This window comes from Brachyhypopomus gauderio, chromosome 9 (assembly GCF_052324685.1).
Source record: "Brachyhypopomus gauderio isolate BG-103 chromosome 9, BGAUD_0.2, whole genome shotgun sequence".
Taxonomy (NCBI): Eukaryota; Metazoa; Chordata; class Actinopteri; order Gymnotiformes; family Hypopomidae; genus Brachyhypopomus; species Brachyhypopomus gauderio.
The window spans coordinates 6003151-6024295 of NC_135219.1; the positions used below are offsets into that span (position 1 = coordinate 6003151).

At 42.0% G+C, this 21145-nt stretch overlaps 3 protein-coding genes across 7 annotated transcripts; 2 read left to right on the forward strand and 1 right to left on the reverse strand.

Moving 5' to 3' along the window:
• Positions 1-1079: 1079 nt before the first annotated feature.
• On the reverse strand, positions 1080-12276 carry LOC143522796 (usherin). 2 transcript variants are annotated; one of them, XM_077016648.1, is made up of 11 exons: positions 12101-12276; positions 11337-11382; positions 10368-10460; positions 10132-10186; positions 10001-10051; positions 7743-7799; positions 7550-7617; positions 5418-5668; positions 4938-5009; positions 4631-4837; positions 1080-1990 (listed from the first exon to the last, which is right to left on the reverse strand). In XM_077016648.1, the coding sequence occupies exons 2-11, from the start codon at positions 11377-11379 to the stop codon at positions 1907-1909; spliced, it is 981 nt and encodes a 326-aa protein (XP_076872763.1). In that variant the 5' UTR covers positions 11380-11382; positions 12101-12276; the 3' UTR covers positions 1080-1906. The 2 variants fall into 2 exon arrangements, with proteins under 2 accessions (XP_076872763.1, XP_076872764.1); XM_077016649.1 differs by lacking the exon at positions 7743-7799.
• LOC143522797 (uncharacterized) lies at positions 11411-14708 on the forward strand. 4 transcript variants are annotated; one of them, XM_077016650.1, is made up of 3 exons: positions 11411-11566; positions 12681-12779; positions 13633-14708. In XM_077016650.1, exons 1-3 carry the CDS (start codon positions 11557-11559, stop codon positions 14316-14318), a joined length of 795 nt encoding a protein of 264 aa, XP_076872765.1. In that variant the 5' UTR covers positions 11411-11556; the 3' UTR covers positions 14319-14708. The 4 variants fall into 4 exon arrangements, with proteins under 4 accessions (XP_076872765.1, XP_076872767.1, XP_076872768.1 ...); XM_077016652.1 differs by having other exon boundaries at positions 11475-11566; positions 12686-12779; XM_077016653.1 differs by lacking the exon at positions 11411-11566 and adding an exon at positions 11599-11856.
• Positions 14709-15418: 710 nt separating this feature from the next.
• Positions 15419-20770, forward strand: slc35a1 (solute carrier family 35 member A1). The gene is made up of 8 exons (XM_077016647.1): positions 15419-15569; positions 16089-16266; positions 16668-16827; positions 17009-17161; positions 17949-18015; positions 18134-18310; positions 18747-18881; positions 19734-20770. Exons 1-8 carry the CDS (start codon positions 15560-15562, stop codon positions 19859-19861), a joined length of 1008 nt encoding a protein of 335 aa, XP_076872762.1. The 5' UTR covers positions 15419-15559; the 3' UTR covers positions 19862-20770.
• Positions 20771-21145: the final 375 nt, after the last annotated feature.

Below are 21145 nucleotides of genomic sequence, written 5' to 3' on the forward strand. Positions count from 1 at the left end.
TTATATGGAAAAATGAACAACAGTGAAAGGCCATCTTTGTAAATGCCTGACATTTTGTACATAGAAAAGCTCCTTATTTTTAATGCAGCATTCTTTAATTTTTTAATGTCATGTTCTATGCTATGACAGTTAATTTATTTAGTTAATGTTTTGTATCCATCTCATGGTCTATAGCGGTACAAACGTTACAGTGCCTGTATATGCATCAGTGCACCGCAAATAAATGACATCATGCCTGATGCACCACAGAACACCTCAAATAAAAGATGACATGCTGACGCAGGGCTGTGTGTTGGTTTTACTCCACCTGTATGTTGTGTTAACCATCTAATTAAAAAACTGGATAGCTGATGAAAATGGTACGTAGTGAAAGGGGGGTCCAGTCTGCTGTAGTGGTTTGCCCAACACCACTATATCGTTACATTGATTCTTACAGGGCCTTTTGTAAGGTGTGTTACAGACTGTTCAGTTGCTAAACAGACAATATCTGTAATGGTTGGATTTAAAATGGTTTAAGTTTAAATCTATTCAGACTGCTCTAACTTGGATGACTAGCTAGTCACCACATATGATGTGTGCAAATATCATTAGTCCTGAGATGAAAAAGTCATTATTTCACCCTTGAAATCTTTTTGAGTTATGTAATTAACTAGGATTTTAGGGCAGCTAAGAGAATTCTCACTACCGTTATGAGTCCAGATCTGATTCTCTAGAATGTATTCGCATTTTACTAAAAACACTCAATTCAAAACAATTAAATATTGTTAATAATGGTATGTATTTGTACCATGGAGGTACAGTCTTGAGAACTTAGCAGGAGTTTTACAGACAATTTCATTTAACATATGCAGTATTTTGTAAATCCATGTTCTGGGACAGACTCTGTATGTTTCTGTTTTGTTTTTACAATAATATAATGTCATTTGTTCCTTGCTGAACTCCTCTGTGAATCTGTAAGCTTCATGAACCCATAATCATTAACCCAGGACCGCACTGCTGTGAGGAAGAGGGACTTAACGTTCAGCACTTATCCTTCCAAATGCACAATAAGGAAGGAACAGATATGTACACAATTCCTATTCACATTTTACTTGTCAGCATTTATTATTGAGAAAATTCACAAACATAATTGCTGTTCTTTTTCTTCCCAGATGTGCTGGGCTTAAATATTACAAAGCTGTGTGACTTTTCATGCACATTTTCACATGTATCTGGTATATTTTCCTCTGAATTTTGCTGTCTTGGGCGCTGGTTCGCACTAGTTGGATGTGATAGTGGAGAAGCACTTTCAGACCAGTGTTCTGACATATTACATATAAAACATATCTAGAATATAAATGCCAAATTATGGTATGACACCTCTAATGTTTTTCATAAATTGCTTTGGATGAGTGAACAGAACACACAAGCTAAGACAATGTATGAGTGTTATCTGCACTGTAGCTGTAAATGTTGTTCAGCTTTAAGAAGGTGCATTTGGCCATCATCTTTAAGAGACCTTATAAAGGACAAATGCACCTTCTTCATGTTTCCTACGCCTGCGAGAAGCACCCAGCAATGGTCCGTCTCTGCAGAAAGGTCCTACGGCTGTGTGTCCTGCAAAAATGACCTCGAGACCTCTGGAGGTCTTAGTTGTTTTTGCCGTCTGTGTTGTCCCTCAGCACCCATTTGAGCAGGAATATTTTCAGGGGTGTTGGCGTCTGGCTTTCACTCTGCCGGCTACGGGGGACTCCTCTACCTCCTCTACCCCAGGCTCCACAGCATCGGTTCAGCTCTCCTTTTTCTCTCTTACGAGCTTTTCTCCCTTTTTACTTTTTCCCCTCAGTATAAACCTCTTCCTGCGTGCACCTCTGAAAGAGCCCTGGGCACTCGAAGGTGAAATGTCAGAGGGCATTTTAATGGAAGTTCACAAGTTGGTGTCGGTGAACATAGTGTGTTCTTTCCTCACAGTGCTGAAGCCCTTAATGGTGTCCACGAACTCTTCATCAAACTGAGGAAGTTGAAAAGGTGAGAAGAAAAAAGATTAGATAGACAAACAGGAATATGAGAAGGAGATATTAGTGTCAATGGCAACAGTTTAAACCAATATCTTTCTGTTACAGTTTTTTGCAGCTGCTAAGACCCCAAAATTGGTGCCTTTTAAAGCACTAACCCAGACATGGACAAACTACAACCTGCGGGCCATATACGGCCCATTAGGCTTTTTAATCCGGCCGAACTTGTCCAAAATACTGTATAGTCGTATACTCTTGCTTTTCATCCTTTCCCCTGCAATACCCTCGTCACCCCAATAGATGGCACATTGGCCTCTGTTGGAGTGTAACTTTTCGCTGCCGTTTTCGCCCTTCGGTAAAAATGAGCGTCTCCCCAATATTCCAGACACATTGGCCTCTGTTGGAGTGTAACTTTACGCTGCTGTTTTCGCCCTTCGGTAAAAATGAGCGGACCAAAGAAAAGAAAAGTGGACACTGAGTGCCGAGTGTTTAAAACGGAGAGGACAACAAAATATTTATTCACTGAGGTCCGATCAATGGCTGTATGTCTGATATGCCAATAAACAGTTGCAGTGTTCAAAGAATACATTATCAGCCGTCACTTTGTTACGAAGCATGTAAACTACGCTAGCAAACAGTCAACAGAAGGACGAGCGGCTAATGCTCACAGGTTGGCAGTTTCTCTGCTGTGTTGTGAAAAAAATGCATATGGAAAGTTTGGAGGAGTGTAATGTGCGCATTTACACATCAGGGGTACAGTAGCTTAATTAACACGCCGCACATCGCTCTCAATTTAAAGACCCCTTTCTAGTTTATACTGAAGGCAGGATATTTAATGCAGTCTGTCTCTCAGGACCAGGGCGCATTGAGCGTGTGACACACGCATTTGACCGTCTTCACACGCTCACACGCCACACTTCCGATTTCACACGGCGAGAAAAAAAATCTAGTTTATTTACCTCCGATCCATATCTATGTCGCCCTCCACTGGCGATCGATCGCGATATACAACCCCCCCCCCGCTCAACAACTCACGTTCGCCACCCCCCCCCCCCCCCCCCCCCCCGCTCAACAATTAACGTTCGCCACCCCCCGTCAACAACTCTCACACTCTGACATGAATCCAAAACTTGAGAGCCCTGCTCAGGACAATCCGTCCATGATTGATCCGTGTTTAAAACAATTAGAAATTATTGAGCTTGAGTATTTCGTTAGGTAATATGTTTTGAATGTTGAAAGTTTTCCATTGATATTTTTCCAGTAGCCTAAGTTTTGATTTCATTAACTTTGCACCTTCAATTGAAATGTATAAAAATAATATGGTCAAGTGGTTGACCACATGCATTGGGTGGCAAAGGGTCCAACCTTATCTGTGCTGCTACACTGTAGCATCATCCAGACATTTCAAAATGAGAATAGATAAGTAGACCTATCCTATATGTACTACATCATGTTTTTGCACTAGACTGCCCCTCGCTGGGGGACGAAGACAGCTATTCACCTCAGAACAGAAAGAGACCATCAATATGGTCAGAGCAAACAACATCAAACTACAACAGCACCTCATTACTGACGTCACCATCAACAACATCCATTCAGTGAGTCTATCTGGACTGGGCCAATGACATTTTGCACAAGTATGCTCTGCAATCCACTCACTGATAGTCTAGTGTGCTGTGTCGCACAAAATTGACGTTGTGCTTATATCATAATGTTGTACAAGACTGTAATGAACGTCATAGGACACAGTGCCGTTGTCAGAGTTGGGCAGCATGGTAGCAACATCACAACGTGTGCAGCCATTTGCCAGAATGGTGGTGTTCATCATCATGCCACTCTTGGTCCCTACAACACTATTCACATCATAACCTTCCTCAACACAGAACATAGCATACTCATTCTCCATCACTAGGGGGATGAACCAGAACAGTCGGGGTGTGTTGTCGTCTGGGCCAACATAAGCTTGTACCGGGCTGCTCAAGTACAAACTGGTTCACTGAATAACCACGACTTGTGGTGCTTCACCTCCACCAAACTCTCCATTGCTGTGGCATGGAGGTGGTCGCCAACCCCACCCACGCAAATCCATTCAACAGGTGATGGAGGAAGCTTGAAGTTATTTGGTCTGTTTGTTTTTCTTTTTATTTTTGTCATTTTTGTTGTCCATGTGGTTACAGTATATACCACATGTGTTGCTGTAGTGTTCATGCACAACCAAAAAAAACCCTTCTGCTAATTGTGTTTGACTTTATGGTGTAAATGTACTGAATATGCAGAAATAACCTCTATATTTGTGAATATTCATGTAAATGTGACACTTCCGTCAGAACTTCACAGCAGACTACAAACTGAACATTCGAACACATGGTGGTGTTTTCCAATTGTCACATCAGTGTGTAGTTGTCATATGGGGAAGGCTAATCATCGGATATTTGTGTGTAGAGTTTGGATGCAATAATATGGTTTTGGCAAGAGTTTTGGTTGAAGTGTGTGCTTTTTCCAAAAGTTTGAGATGTTTTGCCCGTTGTGTGTGGCATTGGCTGGTGTGTGACCAACAGTGACCAATCAACTGGCTGACAACAAGAATGGTCAGTTGATAAACCAGCTGATTATCGGAGGTGTGTTTTGGGACTCACCATGCCGCTATCATGAGCACGGAAATAGGGATCCCACACCCCGTCTTCCCCATCCCCCTCCTTCCTGTCAATCAGCTGGCTCACGCTACGCCGCAGGGGACTCTGGGAGGGGCCGTGTGCAGACATGTGGCCTGTTGACACGGTAACAATCCCCACCTCACCTGCAGATAAACTGCTGTCTTCCAGAATCTTGGTGTTGGTCACTTCCTGAGAGATGCAAACATTTCACAAGTAGTATTTGATCAGGACAGTGTTGGATGGGTCTGTTAATGGACTATGTATGAAAGGTTATTCAGGCGTGTCTCACCTCTACATGCATAGTGAAGCCTTTCAGCGTGACGCTATTGGGTGAGCTGGTTGTGTCTGGCACTGTATCAAACTGTAAAATGTATTGATTAATAGCTGACAGAAAAAGCAGTTATCAGTGTTAAATATCAGTGACTTGCATACATTCCAGGTAATATAATCACTGATAGCCAGTGTCAAGAAAGTAGTGCAGGATGTTTTGTTTGTTATAGTATTAATAAAACTACCGAATGTCTCATGCGGTGAACTTCATTCTCAGTTACGTAAATTAAAAGCAAGCAAAAACTCCAAAGGTTAAGAGAGAACGGTAAGCTCATTGTTTTACACCCTTGCTGTTTACACCCTCAACATTCCACTAACAATAACCACAGAGACAACTGCCACACACCTTGAGCACAAGTATTAAAAATGTCAACTATTTGACATTCAACAAAATGTGTGAGTGTGGGAGTGCTGTGTGTTGGAGGGAGCTGCCACTGACCATGTAGGATTTGCTGGGTGGATACATGACCTTGGGGCTGCGGGGCTGCAGGGGGAGGGGCATGAGGGGTGGTCTCTCACGGGTGAAGGGGGGCCGCCTCAGGGCCTTGTGCAGACCCACGCCCAGGAAGACGGCCAGCAGAAACAGGGCTACTGCAGCCATCACCACCATGAACCACAGCTGCAGGTAAATCGGGGGCCCCTCTGAGTTGCCCCCGTTGCCGCCCCCTGCTGGAGAAACTGGCAGTGGCTCTGAGGAGCACAGGGCACACTGAATGTGTAGAATGCCTTGCTCACTCCATAAGAACCTACCCCTTAGCGATCATAACCACCCCCAATCACGTACCACCCATGTACCACTTCACGACCCTAACCTGCCCCAATCTTAAAATCAACTCACCCCTTAGAACTGCAACCTACCCCAATCTTATACCCACCCAGCACCAATCATACTATAGAAAATGTCATGAGGACAGGTAAGGGAGAGGACACGTGAGTAAGAGGACAGATGAGGGAGGACAGGTGAATGAGAGTGCAAGTAAGGGAGAGGACAAGTGATTGAGAGGACAGGTGAGGGAGAGGACAAGTGATTGAGAGGACAGGTGAGAGAGAAGACACGTGAATAATTGGACAGATGAGGGAGGACAGGTGAGGGAGAGTGCAAGTGAGGGAGAGGACAAGTGATTGAGAGGACAAGTGAATGAGAAGACAGGTGAGGGGTATGGACTTTTGCCCTTCCTCCTAAACCAAACTAATATTGCTGTAGGTCACATTGTAGAGCAGGGGTTAGTACCACCAAGGTCATAGGTTCCATCAAGGTCAGGGATTAAGTTCCCTGGGAGCACACATACTGTCATACTGATAAATAATTGTCTGGAGTGTCTGGAATTATCATCTCTTTCATCCTTGCTCTGTGGGGTTTGATTCTATGACAACTGATGCTAAATATTACAAACGTGCTGATTTTTCTTTCAAGCATTGTCACTGAATTATTCATTTATATGTTGAGTAACTGCAATGAAATATTTTAGAGCTTCAAGGTGTCATTATTCATACAATAACCAGTGGTTCTCTTCAATTATGGAAATAATAACTGAAGAGAATCTTGAGCATATGTAGTATTTTCTTTTACGAGAATAAGATTGGGAAATTGGGAGAATAAGATATTCAGTAAAACCAATTAAATTGCTTTTACTTAAAATACTTTCAAATTACCTAACCTGGTGTGGGTACATTTATTTGAATTAATTGCTGACATATGTGAGATCAGAATGCATAACATAAATTATAACTACTGAGCAAATCCAAATTACAATACTGATTCTGGGCCTGCATGTTGGGCTGAGGTGCCAAGCTATCAGTAGCATTCTGATTTGATCCAGATGGTGATGGTGTGTTTGAAGAAAAGAATCAGAGCAGAATGCAGACCGGTCCAGTAAAAGATCTGGATCTAGCTGTCCCACCTTGTGGCTTTAGCTGGTGTTATGAACTTATAAGCTTTTCCAAGCTAACAGTCACTTTGCCTGCATTGCTGCTTTGAATCTCACTATGTGCTGTCTTGAAAGGCCACAGTTCTTTCCTACACAGTGAAGCAGTAGCAGGCTGGCGGAGCTCTGCAGGGTGGTGTTCTGGAGGGTGGAGGAGCTCTGGATGGAAGGGTGGATGTATCTGGCAGGGGAACTCTCTCCTTCTTAGGCATCCCAAAGCCAGCAACCCTTTGTAACAAGACTCCAACCTCTTCCTGTCTCTCTGACTCTCTGGCTTTCTGTCACTGTGTGGGTCTAACTCCAGTATGCTCCAGTAGTAAATACACCGATTATAAGTTGCACCTATGTACTTTATTATTTGATTAATACAAAGCTGTAATCTTCAAAGCCACTGTGTCAGCATGGATATGCCCACAGAATATATCCCTACTGAAACACACAGGAAGGGCAGAATGTGGAAACATTATTAAGGTGACACACTCTGTGTATAATATAGGTGCCAACAGGTGCCTTGGCCAATAATTACAGATTACCACAGCCACTGAGATGTGGCAAAATCGAAACTCATACGAAGGGTGAATAATTATGATGAAAGAAACAGCAACCCAGAGAATAAGAGTCAGAAATAAATAAAGGTGGAACTTACCATTTGAGGTTTCCGTGGTTCTTTTTCTGAGGCGGGTGTAGAGACCCCCGCGTGTGGCATAAAGTGTGCTGTGTGAGAGAACAAGACAGAGAGAGGGACAGAGAGAGAGTGAGAGACCGAACGCCTTCTACATCATCAATATTTCACTAGCACTCACATTGTCTGACAGCAAGAATTATTGGAGAAACATCACCAAAACATCCAAGAAGCCAAACCACACTCTGCATTCAGAGAAGCAGCTGTGTCAACTCTGAAAGTAAAAGAGGCAGAGAGGTTAATGTGTAAATGTGTTCTCACCAGCGATCCTTCACCTGGGTCACCATAACAACGGAGGTGTCGGTTTACCTTTGAGGTGCTGTGGCCATCTCATCATGATATAAGCCAGTCAGCTAAAGCATACATTCCCTCGCTCCCTCCCTCCATCACTCCCTCCCTCCCTCCATCATTCCCTCCCTCCCTCCATCACTCCCTCCCTCCCTCCATCACTCCCTCCCTCTCACACACACACATTCCATCTTTCAAACATTTTTTGTTCTCTGACACACTCTTGTGCACAATAGATCTATTTAACACTATTGGCCTATTTTATATTGTCTTGTAACTGTGTAACAGTGTATGCAGAATAGGTAGTGTGATTGTGACAAATATGGAAATGTTCAAGGGGTATGAATACTTCTGCAAACCACTGTACATTTGCAGAGGCACATTATTGACTCTTTAGACACACCAACATGCACCAACATACATTATATGGCCAAAAGTATTCGCTCACCCATCCAAATGATCAGAATCAGGTGTTCCAATTACTTCCATGGCCACAGGTTTATAAAATTAAGCACCTTGGCATGCAGACTGTTTTTACAAACATTTGTGAAAAAATGGGTCTCTCTCAGGAGCTCAGTGAATTCCACTGTGGAACTGTGATAGGATGCCACCTGTGCAACAAATCCAGCCGTGAAATTTCCTTGCCCCTAAATATTCCACATTCAAATATTAGCTGTATTATAAGAAAATTGAAATGTGAAATGAAATGTGCCATATTTTTGTCAATTGTGATTTTTACACCCCAATCGAAATTTGTCCTCCGCTTTTAACCCATCTGTGCAGTCAGAACACACACACACACACACACACTAGTGATTACTAGGGGGCTGTGGATCACACATGCCCAGAGCAGTGGGCAGCCCTAGCCCGACGCCCGGGGAGCAGTTGGGGTTAAGGGTGCCTTGCTCAAGGGCACCTCAGTCATGGCCTGTCTGGGAATCGAACCCACGACCCTCCAGTCACAAGACCAGTTCCCTAACTGCCAGGCCATGACTGCCCCTGAATTGAAGTGATTGGGAACGACAGCAACATGTAAACTGGCTACAGACATCCAAACATCGTGTGGCCTTCAGATTAGCTCAACAACAGTGCGCAGAGAGCTTCATGGAATGGGTTTCCATGTTCGAGCAGCTGCATCCAAGCTATACATCACCAAGTGCAATGCAAAGTGGATGCAGTGGCGTAAAGCAGTGTAAAGCAGTGGAGGCGTGTCCTCTGGAGTGACAAATCGCGCTTCTCCATCAGGCGATCTGGTGGACGAGTCTGGGTTTGGCGGTTGCTAGGAGAACGGTACTTGTCTGACTGCACTGTGCCAAGTGTAAAGTTTGGTGGAGGGGGAGTTATGGTGTGGGGTTGTTTTTCAGGAGCTGGGCTTGGTCCCTTAGTTCCAGTGAAAGAAACTCTGAATGTTTCAGCATACCAAAACATTTTGGACAATTCCATGATCCCAACTTTGTGGGAACAGTTTGGAGCTGGCTCCTTCCTCTTTCAACATGATGCAGTGGTGTAAAGCAGAGTAGGGCAGTGGAGCCATCGTGGGATCTCTTTGGACTCCTTCACTAGGAGCTAAGTCGGCTTAGCTTATTGTTATTGTATTTCTGTGTCATATGATGGGGGGGCAGTAAGGGAATTTGTGATTTACTGTCCGTGACCCTCAGTCAGAACACTCTGACTTGTTCCTTCCCTTATCTGTGTGTCTGCTCCTCAGTTAGAACTTCTCTCCTTTTTCCTCTGTCTCTCCCTGTACTTTTCCATTACCCCTACATCCAGTCTACTGAGGGTACACTGAGGGTTGGACAAATTTATAATCCTGACTATGAACCCTGAAGACTATGATCTACATCTAGAGATGATTTCAGAAACCTTAACATTTTCTATATGTGACAACCAAGAGAATATTATAAGTCATGTTGACAGTTTAATAAATGCTAAATTTTATGAAAATTGGTGATTAAAGTTTTGCAATTGCAACAGTCCATTTTCCTTATTTCAAGCTCCATATTTTTAGTTTTTTGTATTGCAGATCTGCTTTTATAACTCTTGTAGAGTGCCAGAATCTCAGATTCCAGAAGTATGATCAAGATTGAGAAGTTTTTATTCATGTTGAACTGCATAACTACTACTCACTTGTTCTCTCGTAGAGGTGTGAACTCTGTGAGAGGCTTGAGGGTCTTCTCTCTGTTCTTCCAACACAACACAAATCATGAGATCACATAGCACATTATCAGATACTCAGACACACACTCCTTAAATCTTGCCTTTCTGAACAGTCCTCATCCTCCTGTACCATCTTGGATGGTCCGGCAATCTCCCCTTGTAAACAACAAATTAGACAAGTAAATGTTAACGGTCCTCAGGATTCATTGTCAAATACAGGAGGGTTCAAAAGAGTCAGCACACCCCCACCACTAATGTTTTAATCAAGTATACAATAATACTACGATGTAGCCTGTAAGAACAAAAAATGTAAAATATGAGAAACAACTGAACCTACTTTTAACATAAGGATGTGTGTCATGGGGACAGATAGGTTCAGATGATGTTCCTTCTTCAATTCCCAAAGTGATGGAGCGGCCGCTGTTTTGCTCTAAATACAATAATAATAATAATAATAATAATAATAATAATAATCTTTATTTGTATAGCACCTTTCATGCACAAATGCAACTCGATGTGCTTTACAGAATAAATTTTAAAAAGCATTAAAAGGAAGCAAAGATAATAAGACAAAAATAAAATATTAAAATAAATTAAAGATAAAAGGATATGCCACTGCATATTGTCAGAATTAGCCTGAAAGGGGAAATAACTGATTAGTTTAACCTCACAACCTCGTTAAAGTCTAATTTCAGGTGTGTAAAGGCAATCAGTCATACTAAGGATTATGAAAACACTTTACATATACAGCATTGTTATTCTTAGGCCTGGAAAAATAACATGCTTGTTAAAGTGCCACATACTTCACCAAATTCATATACCTGTATGTGCAGATGCCAAACCGACTCAGATGTGACTCATTGGTATTTCAAAACAATGACTTTGTATTTCGAAATAATCACTTAGCATCTAAAAATATTCCCATAGTATCTCAAAATAATGAGATAGCAATTTACTTAATGATGGGATAAAAATATGAGTAGAATATTTTTTATTTTAGTTGGCAGGAATGGGCTTCCATAACACTGGAATAGAGTAATTGCAACAAATAATAGTTTGTTGTATGGGTGCACATAAAAAAGATTAGTTTACATAAACACATTTTTGAATAAATTGGAGATTAATTTCAAAACTAAATATATTCATGTAAAACTACAAACTTATTTTTATTAATATCACAGATTTAATTATGCTATATTTACATTTGCTCAGATTTTTTTCCAGTGTATTATTACATGTAATTTACAATCAAAATAATGACAGAGTTAACAAGACTCAGAATCATAGTCCTGCTTGAACAAATTACCTTTTTCAGGGTAAAGCGACAGCCCCTCAAAATGTCTGTGCATGTTCTGGATCAAGGGGGAAAGTCGCACAGCTGATTATCACATCAAGAGTGAGATAATACAGACATGGGAAGACTTTTATTTTGAAAACTTTTCTAACAACCTCGCCACATGGGCTAGTTTGAATCACGTCTTTACTAGTTATTTACATTCACTGTGGTTTAGCAGAAAATCTTTATCATGACCAGTGGTAAGTAGAACGGCTTAGAACGCTCCGAGTAATGCCTTTGTGTTTAACTACTGTATTTGATTTGGTCCGTATTACACATTAGCTGAAAGACTTGACTTCCGCTTTAATCCAATAACAAGTATTAATGTATGGAGGTTTTATACGTTATCTTAAGTTCTCTAAGTATAACAAATTTTGCTTTCATATAAATCGAATCAAAATCTGCCTGTTCCACTTGTATTGTCTCGGAGCTGACAAAGACAGCCCTGACGAAACGGACAATGAATTGGCTGTAGTGTCGTGAGTTTATGGTCAGTTTATGGACCTCGTCCTCAACACCCTTCGCAAAGCTGTATACTAGCTTTAATGTCTATATTCTCACAGCTGACCATAACGATATTGGAATTGAAATAAGCTGCTACTCTGTTCAGTTACAGTAACTATAGCAGGGCTCTCAAGTCTCACGCATTGAGCGTGTGACACACGCATTTGACCGTCTTCACACGCCACACTTCCGATTTCACACGGCGAGAAAAAAAGATCTAGTTTATTTACCTCCGATCCATATCTATGTCGCCCTCCACTGGCGATCGATCGCGATATACAACCCCCCCCCCCACCAAGAGTTGTTCGTCTTGGTGCGAGAATGCCACTTTCTGTCCAGTCTGAGATCAGGGGTAATTGAAGCTCTAGAGAAGGTGTGTTTGTAGGATTGAGATACTGGTGGTGAAGGGAAGTGATGCGGACAAGAACAAGCAAGCAAGTGTGTGTGTGTGTGTGTGTGTGTGTGTGTGTGTGTGTGTGTGTGTGTGTGTGTGTGTGTGTGTGTGTGTGTGTGTGTGTGTGTGTGTGTGTGTGTGTGTACCCAGGCACAGGGCCAACCGCCACCTCTTGTTGTTATTTCAACTAATATAAGGAAAATCTTTTTGTTATTAAGTACCACTGGGATCAGAGAGGGCAGTTAGATCTGCAGAACACAGAGTGCTAAACAATGAGATCATGGGCATGGCCAGGTCTAAACACAGTCAAGACCTTTATTTTATGAAATTGATGTTATTCTAAAATAACAATTGCATTCTTATAGTTAGTGAATTTAGTTTATCTCTTTGCTAATTTGTTTTATTTTATGCACCAGAACAGACGAATGATCTAATCATGCAATTCAAAGAAGAATGTGAGGTCATCAGTCTGATGGAGCAAAGTGTGGTAAAAGTGGAAGAATGCAAAAAATCAGGTAAACCTCATGTGCACACAAATAAGTGTAAACATTCAGGTTAATGTGTGTACACAAATGAACTGGTTTTTATTAACATTCGGTTTATTGTGTGTACATAAATGAACAGGTTTTATGATGTCTACTTCACTTTCATTATTAAAATTAACAACATTATTTTAAAATAAACTTAATTATTAGCCAAAAGACCAAAAAAAAAGCTGGATTTTGTTGTCTTTGATGCACGAGTATTTTGTTTAGCTACAGCAGTAAACTACAGCAATATATTTGTGTATATATATATTGAAATTACCATTTATAATGAAAGCCATAATTGATGGGAATGGCTTCAGTGAAATATTAAGTGAATTTTGCATGGTATTTTGCAGGGCTGTAATTACAGAGATTACCACCTCCTCCTCCTTCTCCTCCTAGTTCTGCATGTGTTAATCTAACTGAAGTTTGGAGAGATTGCCTCACTGAGAACAGCAGCACTAATGCCTTCTGCTCAGTGTGTTTCAGTGAGATGCAGTAAGGCCACTGTTGAGTTAACCAAATTTATTTTTAAATAAATATATCTTTACCAGTGACTTTTAAAAACATCTGTTTTTGTTGTATTTTCACACTTTAACGAATCAACATCTCTGATTCAGGCTTGAACACAAAACAATGTCCAAAAGGCAGATAGGGTGTGGCAAAATGAGCTATGTTTAAGCCAAAATGGAGACATTTTTGATCTAAAGACAGATTGGACTGGACAGTCAGCCTCACTTTTCTCTGGCTTTGATAAATGTTCTATTTTGATAATACAGGGAAATCAGATGATGATTCACTTTGATATTAATGTTCTGTTATGTTCTTTTGATTTTGACAGACCTTGTCATGGTTCTTAAAGAAGAATCCGAGAAAATTGAAGAATTTGACAAAATAGAAACTGTAAAATGGCGCAGCCCTGGATGTAACACACGGCATTACTGTTCTCAGTGTGGGAAAAGCTTCTCACAGATTGGCCACTTCAATGTGCACTTAAAAATTCACACAGGAAAAAAACCTTACAAATGCACACATTGCAAGAAGGGTTTCAGAAGTAGTGATCAGTTATCTGACCATTTGCACACGCACACAAAGGAGAAACCCCATCAATGTGACCAGTGCGGGAAGGGATTTATACGGCCAGGAAAACTGAAAATTCACCAGCGAATTCACACCGGGGAAAAGCCGCACCATTGCTGCGACTGCAAGAAAAGTTTTAAATCTGAAGAAGAACTGAAAATTCACATGCGCACGCACAGTGGGCTGAAGCCGTACTTCTGCTCCTGGTGTGGGAAGGGTTTTGGCCGCAGTGGCCATCTCATGAAACACATACGGATACACACGGGAGAGAAGCCTTACTCCTGCTCTGACTGTGGGCGGAGTTTTTACAGAGCCGATCACCTTAAAAGCCACCAGAAGATTCACTCAAGAAAAAGGGCTGCACAGAGTGCATACCCCTGTTCTAAACGTGCAACAACCTTCAACGCTCAACGAAACCTATCAAGGCATATGCACACACACGAGTAAAAGAAGCTGTCTGTTTTCTCCCTGTAGGATTGCTGAAAATCTCAAAACTGTTAAATATCTCAGAAGAATAATACTTTATTTTAAAGCAGCTGTTTTGTTGTGTGTAAGATTGTGGTATTGCAAGACCACTAAGAGCATATCTGTTTGGAAGAGAATAAGGCAGCAAAGGAAAATGTGTTATTTGTTAGAATGAAAAATAATGTAATGACAGGTGAATGCCTTTGATCTGCATTTGAACTTGTTTTCGAGAATGGAAATCTTCTATGCCTGTGCGGCACACACACATTTGCCAAGAAGAGTGGCTGTGTCTAACTACTGTTTCAGGAATGCAGTTTAACCTGACCTGTGAGATCTGAACTCAACCCGGACTTATAAGTCATAATAAATTATTGGATGTTTTATTATCGGAATTGTGTATCTCACTTGAAGTACAGGACATGAGGACCTCTGCTATGTTCTTATTTTGCCTGAAACAAGCATGACAAGTTGGGGCTGTTCAAAGACAAAGTAAAAAGGGTGTGTAACATGGGTGCAGTTAAAGGTGCTGTTGGGCTTATAGACTGTAACCGTATAAATTAGAATCATTGATTCACAAACAACGATTTGAATTTGTTCAGCCCTAAATGTTTAGTAACTGGAACCCGGAGGAAGGGGGAGTAAGTGTTTGCAAGAAAAGCGGTTCCAGCTGAGGGTCAGACACACAGATAAAGAATGTTTAAACTAAGAATCACAAGTAGTCAATCACAAATCCCCTTACAGGTGTTTGGAAAGACAATTGTTCTTTGTAGTAGAAACTTGAGTGGAGGAAGTTTGTGCTTATTATTTGTTTAGCTAGTTGGAAGATTCAAGTGTGGATTTTAATGTGGACTTTCACTCACTCTATAGAAAAGTGGCCAATTACATTTTGTAATTAATAATACCGGCATATGAAAACAGTTGGCATTGATCAAACAGTGCATTATATTTTTGTTTGCCAAAATATAGCGTGACTAAGACTAGTATGGCATTATGAACCTGATGTGAATAGCTTCGGTTCTAAGGTGGCGACTTTTATTTTGAAAATGTCATTTTAACCTGTGCCCTTTGTCTAGAATGACTTGCGTCATCTGTTCTGATGAAAAAACATGGCTTTCTCCAGCTAGCGAAGTACTCTAATGTTAGACATGTTGACAGCTGCTTTATTCAAATTATACAGATAAATACTACAGTTCCATAGTTTACGGAAAGTAAAGTATTCAGCAATGGCTAATGGTAAGTAAAATGATCAGCCATTCTAGTTAACGCTATGATCTTACAAGAAGTCTATCAATTAATTAACAGTAGCTTACTGCATTTAACGATTAATGATGTTAGTTACTTTATGTAATCTATGGTAATTTACATTAGTATCCAGCAAGCTAGCTGCATAATTGTAGTGGTATGCTGAGCTCACTTGCTGTTTACATACGTGCTTGTTTTCTATATTTATCCCTACAGCAATTGTTACAAGTATATATTAATGTGAATGTAGGCAACCAGTTATGTAGCTAAATAATTTTCAGTCCCTGCATCATCAAAACTGCGATTATCTTGTTAATCTAAGAACATCTAAGCTGGCAAATCGTAGTTTTGATGAATGAAAACAAAGTAGCTATCTAATTAAAACTAGCCGGCCACCGAATGGTTTAAACCAACCCGTGGTATTTTTGTATATTACACGTAACCCCAAATGTTGACTGTCCGAGCCCTGGTTGTTTAAAGTCTGGTTAAGACACTCGTCCTGTCCTGCAGAGCCAGCGAGCTTGGTGTTCAAGATTTACTGTCTGACTGTGATGACTCTGGTGGCGGCGACCTACACCGTGGCCCTCCGGTACACCAGAACGGTGTCGTCGGACCTCTACTTCGCCACCACTGCCGTGTGCCTAGCTGAAGTCATAAAGTTGTTTATCAGTTTGGGAATGCTGGCCAGGTAACAACACACACTAACATATTCAACTCTAGTTGACAATAGTTTGAACCTTAGGCGGGTGTAGAATTAATGAATGCTCTGTTTCGTTGGCTGACACGTACCCAACAGTTACATGCTTTAAATCCCACTGGTGCAACAGCACTATTTATGTGGTGAGTAACAATTGGTTAATGCACAACATAATGCCCTGTGGGAACAGTCGTGGTTGTAGTGGTATTTGTGACTACCCATACTGTAATTAGCGTTTATTTGAAATAGATTTGTGCTGGCAGAGACCCACTGATCTACTTAATTTTGAAATCTTAGCAATTGTCTGATCCTTATCCTTGGTGTTACCAAATTCTGTCAATAAAACTGCTTCTTGATTCTTGTTTAATGACTTTCCCCATGTCCGTCCCCAGAGAGTCATCAGGTCTTGGCCGCTTGAAGAGTGTGCTTGTGGAACATATCCTCAAAAGTCCCAAAGAGCTGCTGAAGCTCAGTGTGCCCTCCATAGTGTACGCTGTTCAGAACAATATGGCCTTCATCGCCCTGAGCAACCTGGACGCGGCAGTGTATCAGGTACCAGCCACAGCACCTCAGCACAGCAGGCTTGTAACTGCATCACTGATCTGGCCCTGTAATGCCATAGTGTTAAAAGTAATGATGTTGTGCTGTGCTATTCCTGTAACACTATTATAACACTGTTACTGCAAGGCTGTACTGGTCCTGTAACGCTGTTGCGTTACCGTGTCGTTGCTAGGTGACGTACCAGCTGAAGATCCCATGCACCGCGCTGTGCACAGTTCTCATGCTGCATCGCTCCCTCAGCCGGCTGCAGTGGTTCTCCGTCTTCATGCTGTGTGCAGGTGTCACGCTCGTGCAGTGGAAGCCTGCAGAGCTCACTAAAGTTCAGGTGAGAGTCCGTCTGACCTCCTGCCACCCGTAGCCTTCGGGTGAGACTCCACCTGACCGAGTCCCACCTGGACAGTTCAAGCGAGACCCCATCTGACCACATCTAATCGTACCACATCACCTGTAAACAGGTGAGAACCCACCTGATTTCTGCTGTCAATGCCATGAGTTCACTTGCTCACTGACTTGTACAGTATGTAATGTGGCTGTTAATTCAGTTTCATGAGTATTATTACAATTGCTATAATAGTAACTATGATTTTGTTCTAGTAGTGCTATGGACATGATGCAGTGTAATATCCTGGAACAGTTTACGACAGGACTGTACGATGTTGATTCAGACGCTTCTGTAAATGTTTTTCAGCAAATGTTTGCTGAAGGTTATTAGACAGGAATACACACTTTACACAGCCAAATGAGACCTAACTAAGACGAATAAACATTAACTAGAGGCTGAGAGGCCATTTAGAAACATATTCACAATAAACAAGTCGGAGATGGAGCCGGATCTACTGGCGTGTTCGATGTGTTTGTATGATCCATTTATTTATATGAACATGACAACCAACCAAACAACCAAAATATTATTACGCTGGGTGTGGGTGCTCACTGTAGCTTTAAACATGGGGGGTGTGCATTAAATGCTGTGTGTAAGAATGCTAACTAGCTTTAAATGGTGGGGGTGAGTGTGCTCACTGTAGCATAAAACGCGGAGGGTTGAGAACGCTCACTGTAGCTTTAAACGCGCAGGGTGAGAATGCTCACTGTAGCTTTAACTGTTTTCTCAGGTGGTGCAAAGCCCGCTTGTAGGCTTTATGGCTGTCGCTATAGCTGTCCTCTGTTCCGGGTTTGCAGGTTTGAACATTTCATCTGTTATTATTTTGTAGCTGTTCTTTGTCTTTTTTGTTTTGGTTTTCCTGACAGCTTCTAAACGTTTGTGTGGTTTAAAGCTGTGTAACATGATGTGGGACAGGTGTGTACTTTGAGAAGGTGCTGAAGAGTTCAGATACATCACTGTGGGTGCGCAACATTCAGATGTACCTGTCCGGCATCTTGGTGACGGGGGCTGGCATCTACCTGACAGATGGGCCACAGGTGATGGACAAGGGCTTCTTTTATGGCTACACCCCGTGGGTGTGCTTTGTGGTCTGTGAGTACTGATTCAGCCTCTGTGTTATTGCACTGGACAAACTTTGAAATGTTGAAAATGTGGGCAGGGGGGTCTGGAGGGGTTTCGATTTGGTGAGTGAGTGTGGGCAGGTGTCATTAGGTAATCCTGAATTTGAGAAATGTGAATTTTGTATTTTTAAAGTATTTTATGGAGTGCCAGGTATATGTTCATTGCCAGACAGTAGGCACATGTGGAGTAATTCTGTTATTGTGTAACAGAACATAAAGAGATATGAGGATGAATATGTGAATATATGTGTAAGTGAACATAATCTGGTATGAGTGTATAAATGAATTTAATCTGGCGTGAGGGTATAAGTGATTATAATCTGGTATGAGGGTATAAGTGATTATAATCTGGTATGAGGGTATAAGTGATTATAATCTGGTATGATGGTGTTCTCTTGTGTGTCTAGTTCTGGCGAGCGTGGGTGGCCTGTACACCTCAGTGGTGGTGAAGTACACTGATAACATTATGAAGGGCTTCTCAGCCGCCTCTGCCATCGTCCTGTCTACCATCGCGTCCGTCATGCTGTTCGGCCTGCAGATCAGTGAGTGGATTGGCAATGTCGATGCCAGTTACATCACATGACCCCTCCCCATGCAATATGCATTTACTCTTTTGTATTCGTATGTAAAAGGTCATTAGTGGTCCGTGGACCCAGAGGTGCTGTTACAGGCTGTAACTAGCATAGCACTGTTCTTGAACTGCTGTTAAACCAAAATTTCCCATTTGAGATCAGTCAACTATCTTAATGAGCGTATTAGTTATTGGATGGAGAATTACTTGTACTTTTCAACTGCAAAGTTGAGTGCTTCTTAAAGTAATTAAACACATCAGGGCAGTCCTGATCAGAACAGCCTGATATAGCAGCAAGCTTTTTTTTTACCATGCAGACAGCAGAAAACCAGGTTTCTCTTGTTTGATCAGCTGCTCTTAATCTTCAGTTGGTAAGTCATATCAACCTCAGCTCCTGCTGGGCAGGAAGGAAGTCATACAGTGAGATTCAAATCCCAGTCCTGAAGGTCCTGGTCCATGTTTTCCACCCTCCCTTTATTGAGTGGTGGGATACAGTAGCCCACCAGTTACATTAATCACTCATACATCATTAATACATCAATTGAATGGTCTGGGGGGGGGGGGGGGGGGGGTGGGGTGCTTCTGCCCTCCTCTGGCCTGGAGGCCAAACTACCCAACCAAACTGGTGCCTTGTTGATGAGACGATAATCCTGAAACCAAGTCATAGATATGCATTTCCCAGTGGGTCTCTACAGCCACATCTCCCCACTCTACTGCAGCGTGCTACTTTATTTCACCTCTGTGTGTCCTCTCAAAAGACTGGAGTGCAAAGCACCACAGAAGCGATCAGGACCCGAGTGACCGTGCTGTTTCCCCTCTGCAGCTGTGACCTTCGCCATGGGAGCCCTGCTGGTCTGCGTCTCCATTTACCTGTACGGCCTGCCCAAGCAGGACACCACCACGCTGGAGAGACCCGACAAGCTGGCCAGGGAGAAGCTGATCACCGTGTGACGCCCCGTGAACAGCCCACCGCCTGCTCTGGTGTTTCCTCTCTAACAACAGGACGCCGTACTCTGGCACCGACCCCACATCCTGCCAAGGAGCTGCTCGGTTTTGCGTGAGTACAGCCGTAAGCGTGGCCCCCGTCACCCGGGCGGCGGTGCTGGCAGGAGCAGGCGGAGCGGAGGAACCTCGGGTGTGGAAGGAGACGGCGGTGCAGGCATTTTGAAGTGCTTTTTTTTTGTTGTTGGATTTGTTGACGCAAGAGCCTTTTTATCCAATTCAGAACAGGACCAAGGCCTTCCCAGGTGGAGGGCTTAGCTCCGATTCTTATTCCAGACTGTGTTTTAATGTCCATCGTCTGTACTGACATCAGCCAAGCGACGTGCACCCATCAGTGCCAACCCTGCAGGATGCCACGGCACCGATGGACTTGGGTCACGTGTATTCACTTGGATAAAATGTATTTATGGGAAGAAGGAATTGTTCCTGCAACAGTATCCTGTATGCACTGTACCCTATGAATTGAATGTTTTTCTCCTTTTTAAAAATGATTTTAGTGATGTAACTCTAATCACAACCGTTTTATGTTGCCATTTATGTTGCTATGTTGAGGGTGAGGTGAAATTCTAAATGTAATTTTACAGGGTGTCAGCCTGTGACTGGTTATAACAGTGAAGTCTGCATCAGTCTGTGACTGGTTATAACAATGAAATGAAGCATTTTGGATATGGATGAGGAAGGATCATTGTCTGGGCCAAGGAAACATTAATTTACTGTGGTAGGATTTTAAATATTCTCTATGGGTGAATATAAGTATTACACAAGTTTACATTTGCATCATGGGTCTACATGTGTGAACAGCAAGAAGGAAATTTTGTAGTTGCAATAATCATTTAAATAAAGTTCATTTAAAATGTATGCACCTTTAAACACTTAAGACACATTCAAAAGCTTTATATTACAATTAAACCAAACTCAGAACCATGGGTAACACCATTGTAATTTAAAGAAGATCTTTTCTTTCAGTTTCAGTTCTGTACCACTGGTTGAGCTGTAGACCATATACCCCAGCGGTCACCAACCACCGTGCCGTGGACCGGTACCGGTCCGTGGGTCATGTTTTATTTTGAAAAAAAAAATGTTAATTTGGGATTCTCACCGGATTATATCAGTCGGTGGGTCTGGTGAGTTTTATTTTTATGTGGTTTATATTTGTTTTTATGCCAGTCGTATCATTTTATTTCGTCGTATTTACCCCCCACAGGTCGGTCTGTTAAAATATTGTCTGACGTG

What these genes read in the sequence shown, in the direction of transcription:
- LOC143522797 (XM_077016650.1), top strand. An exon ending in GGAAGAATGCAAAAAATCAG is followed by an intron (nt 12,780 to 13,632) that starts GTAAACCTCATG and finishes TGATTTTGACAG; the next exon opens with ACCTTGTCATGGTTCTTAAA.
- slc35a1 (XM_077016647.1), top strand. An exon ending in TGGACGCGGCAGTGTATCAG is followed by an intron (nt 16,828 to 17,008) that starts GTACCAGCCACA and finishes TGTCGTTGCTAG; the next exon opens with GTGACGTACCAGCTGAAGAT. An exon ending in CAGAGCTCACTAAAGTTCAG is followed by an intron (nt 17,162 to 17,948) that starts GTGAGAGTCCGT and finishes CTGTTTTCTCAG; the next exon opens with GTGGTGCAAAGCCCGCTTGT.
- LOC143522796 (XM_077016648.1), bottom strand. Translation starts at nt 11,379, where the DNA reads ATGCACAGACATTTTGAGGGGCTGTCGCTTTACCCTGAAAAAG. An exon ending in ACACCTCTACGAGAGAACAA is followed by an intron (nt 7,800 to 10,000) that starts GTGAGTAGTAGT and finishes TTTTACTTTCAG; the next exon opens with AGTTGACACAGCTGCTTCTC. An exon ending in GCTTCACTATGCATGTAGAG is followed by an intron (nt 4,838 to 4,937) that starts GTGAGACACGCC and finishes TGCATCTCTCAG; the next exon opens with GAAGTGACCAACACCAAGAT.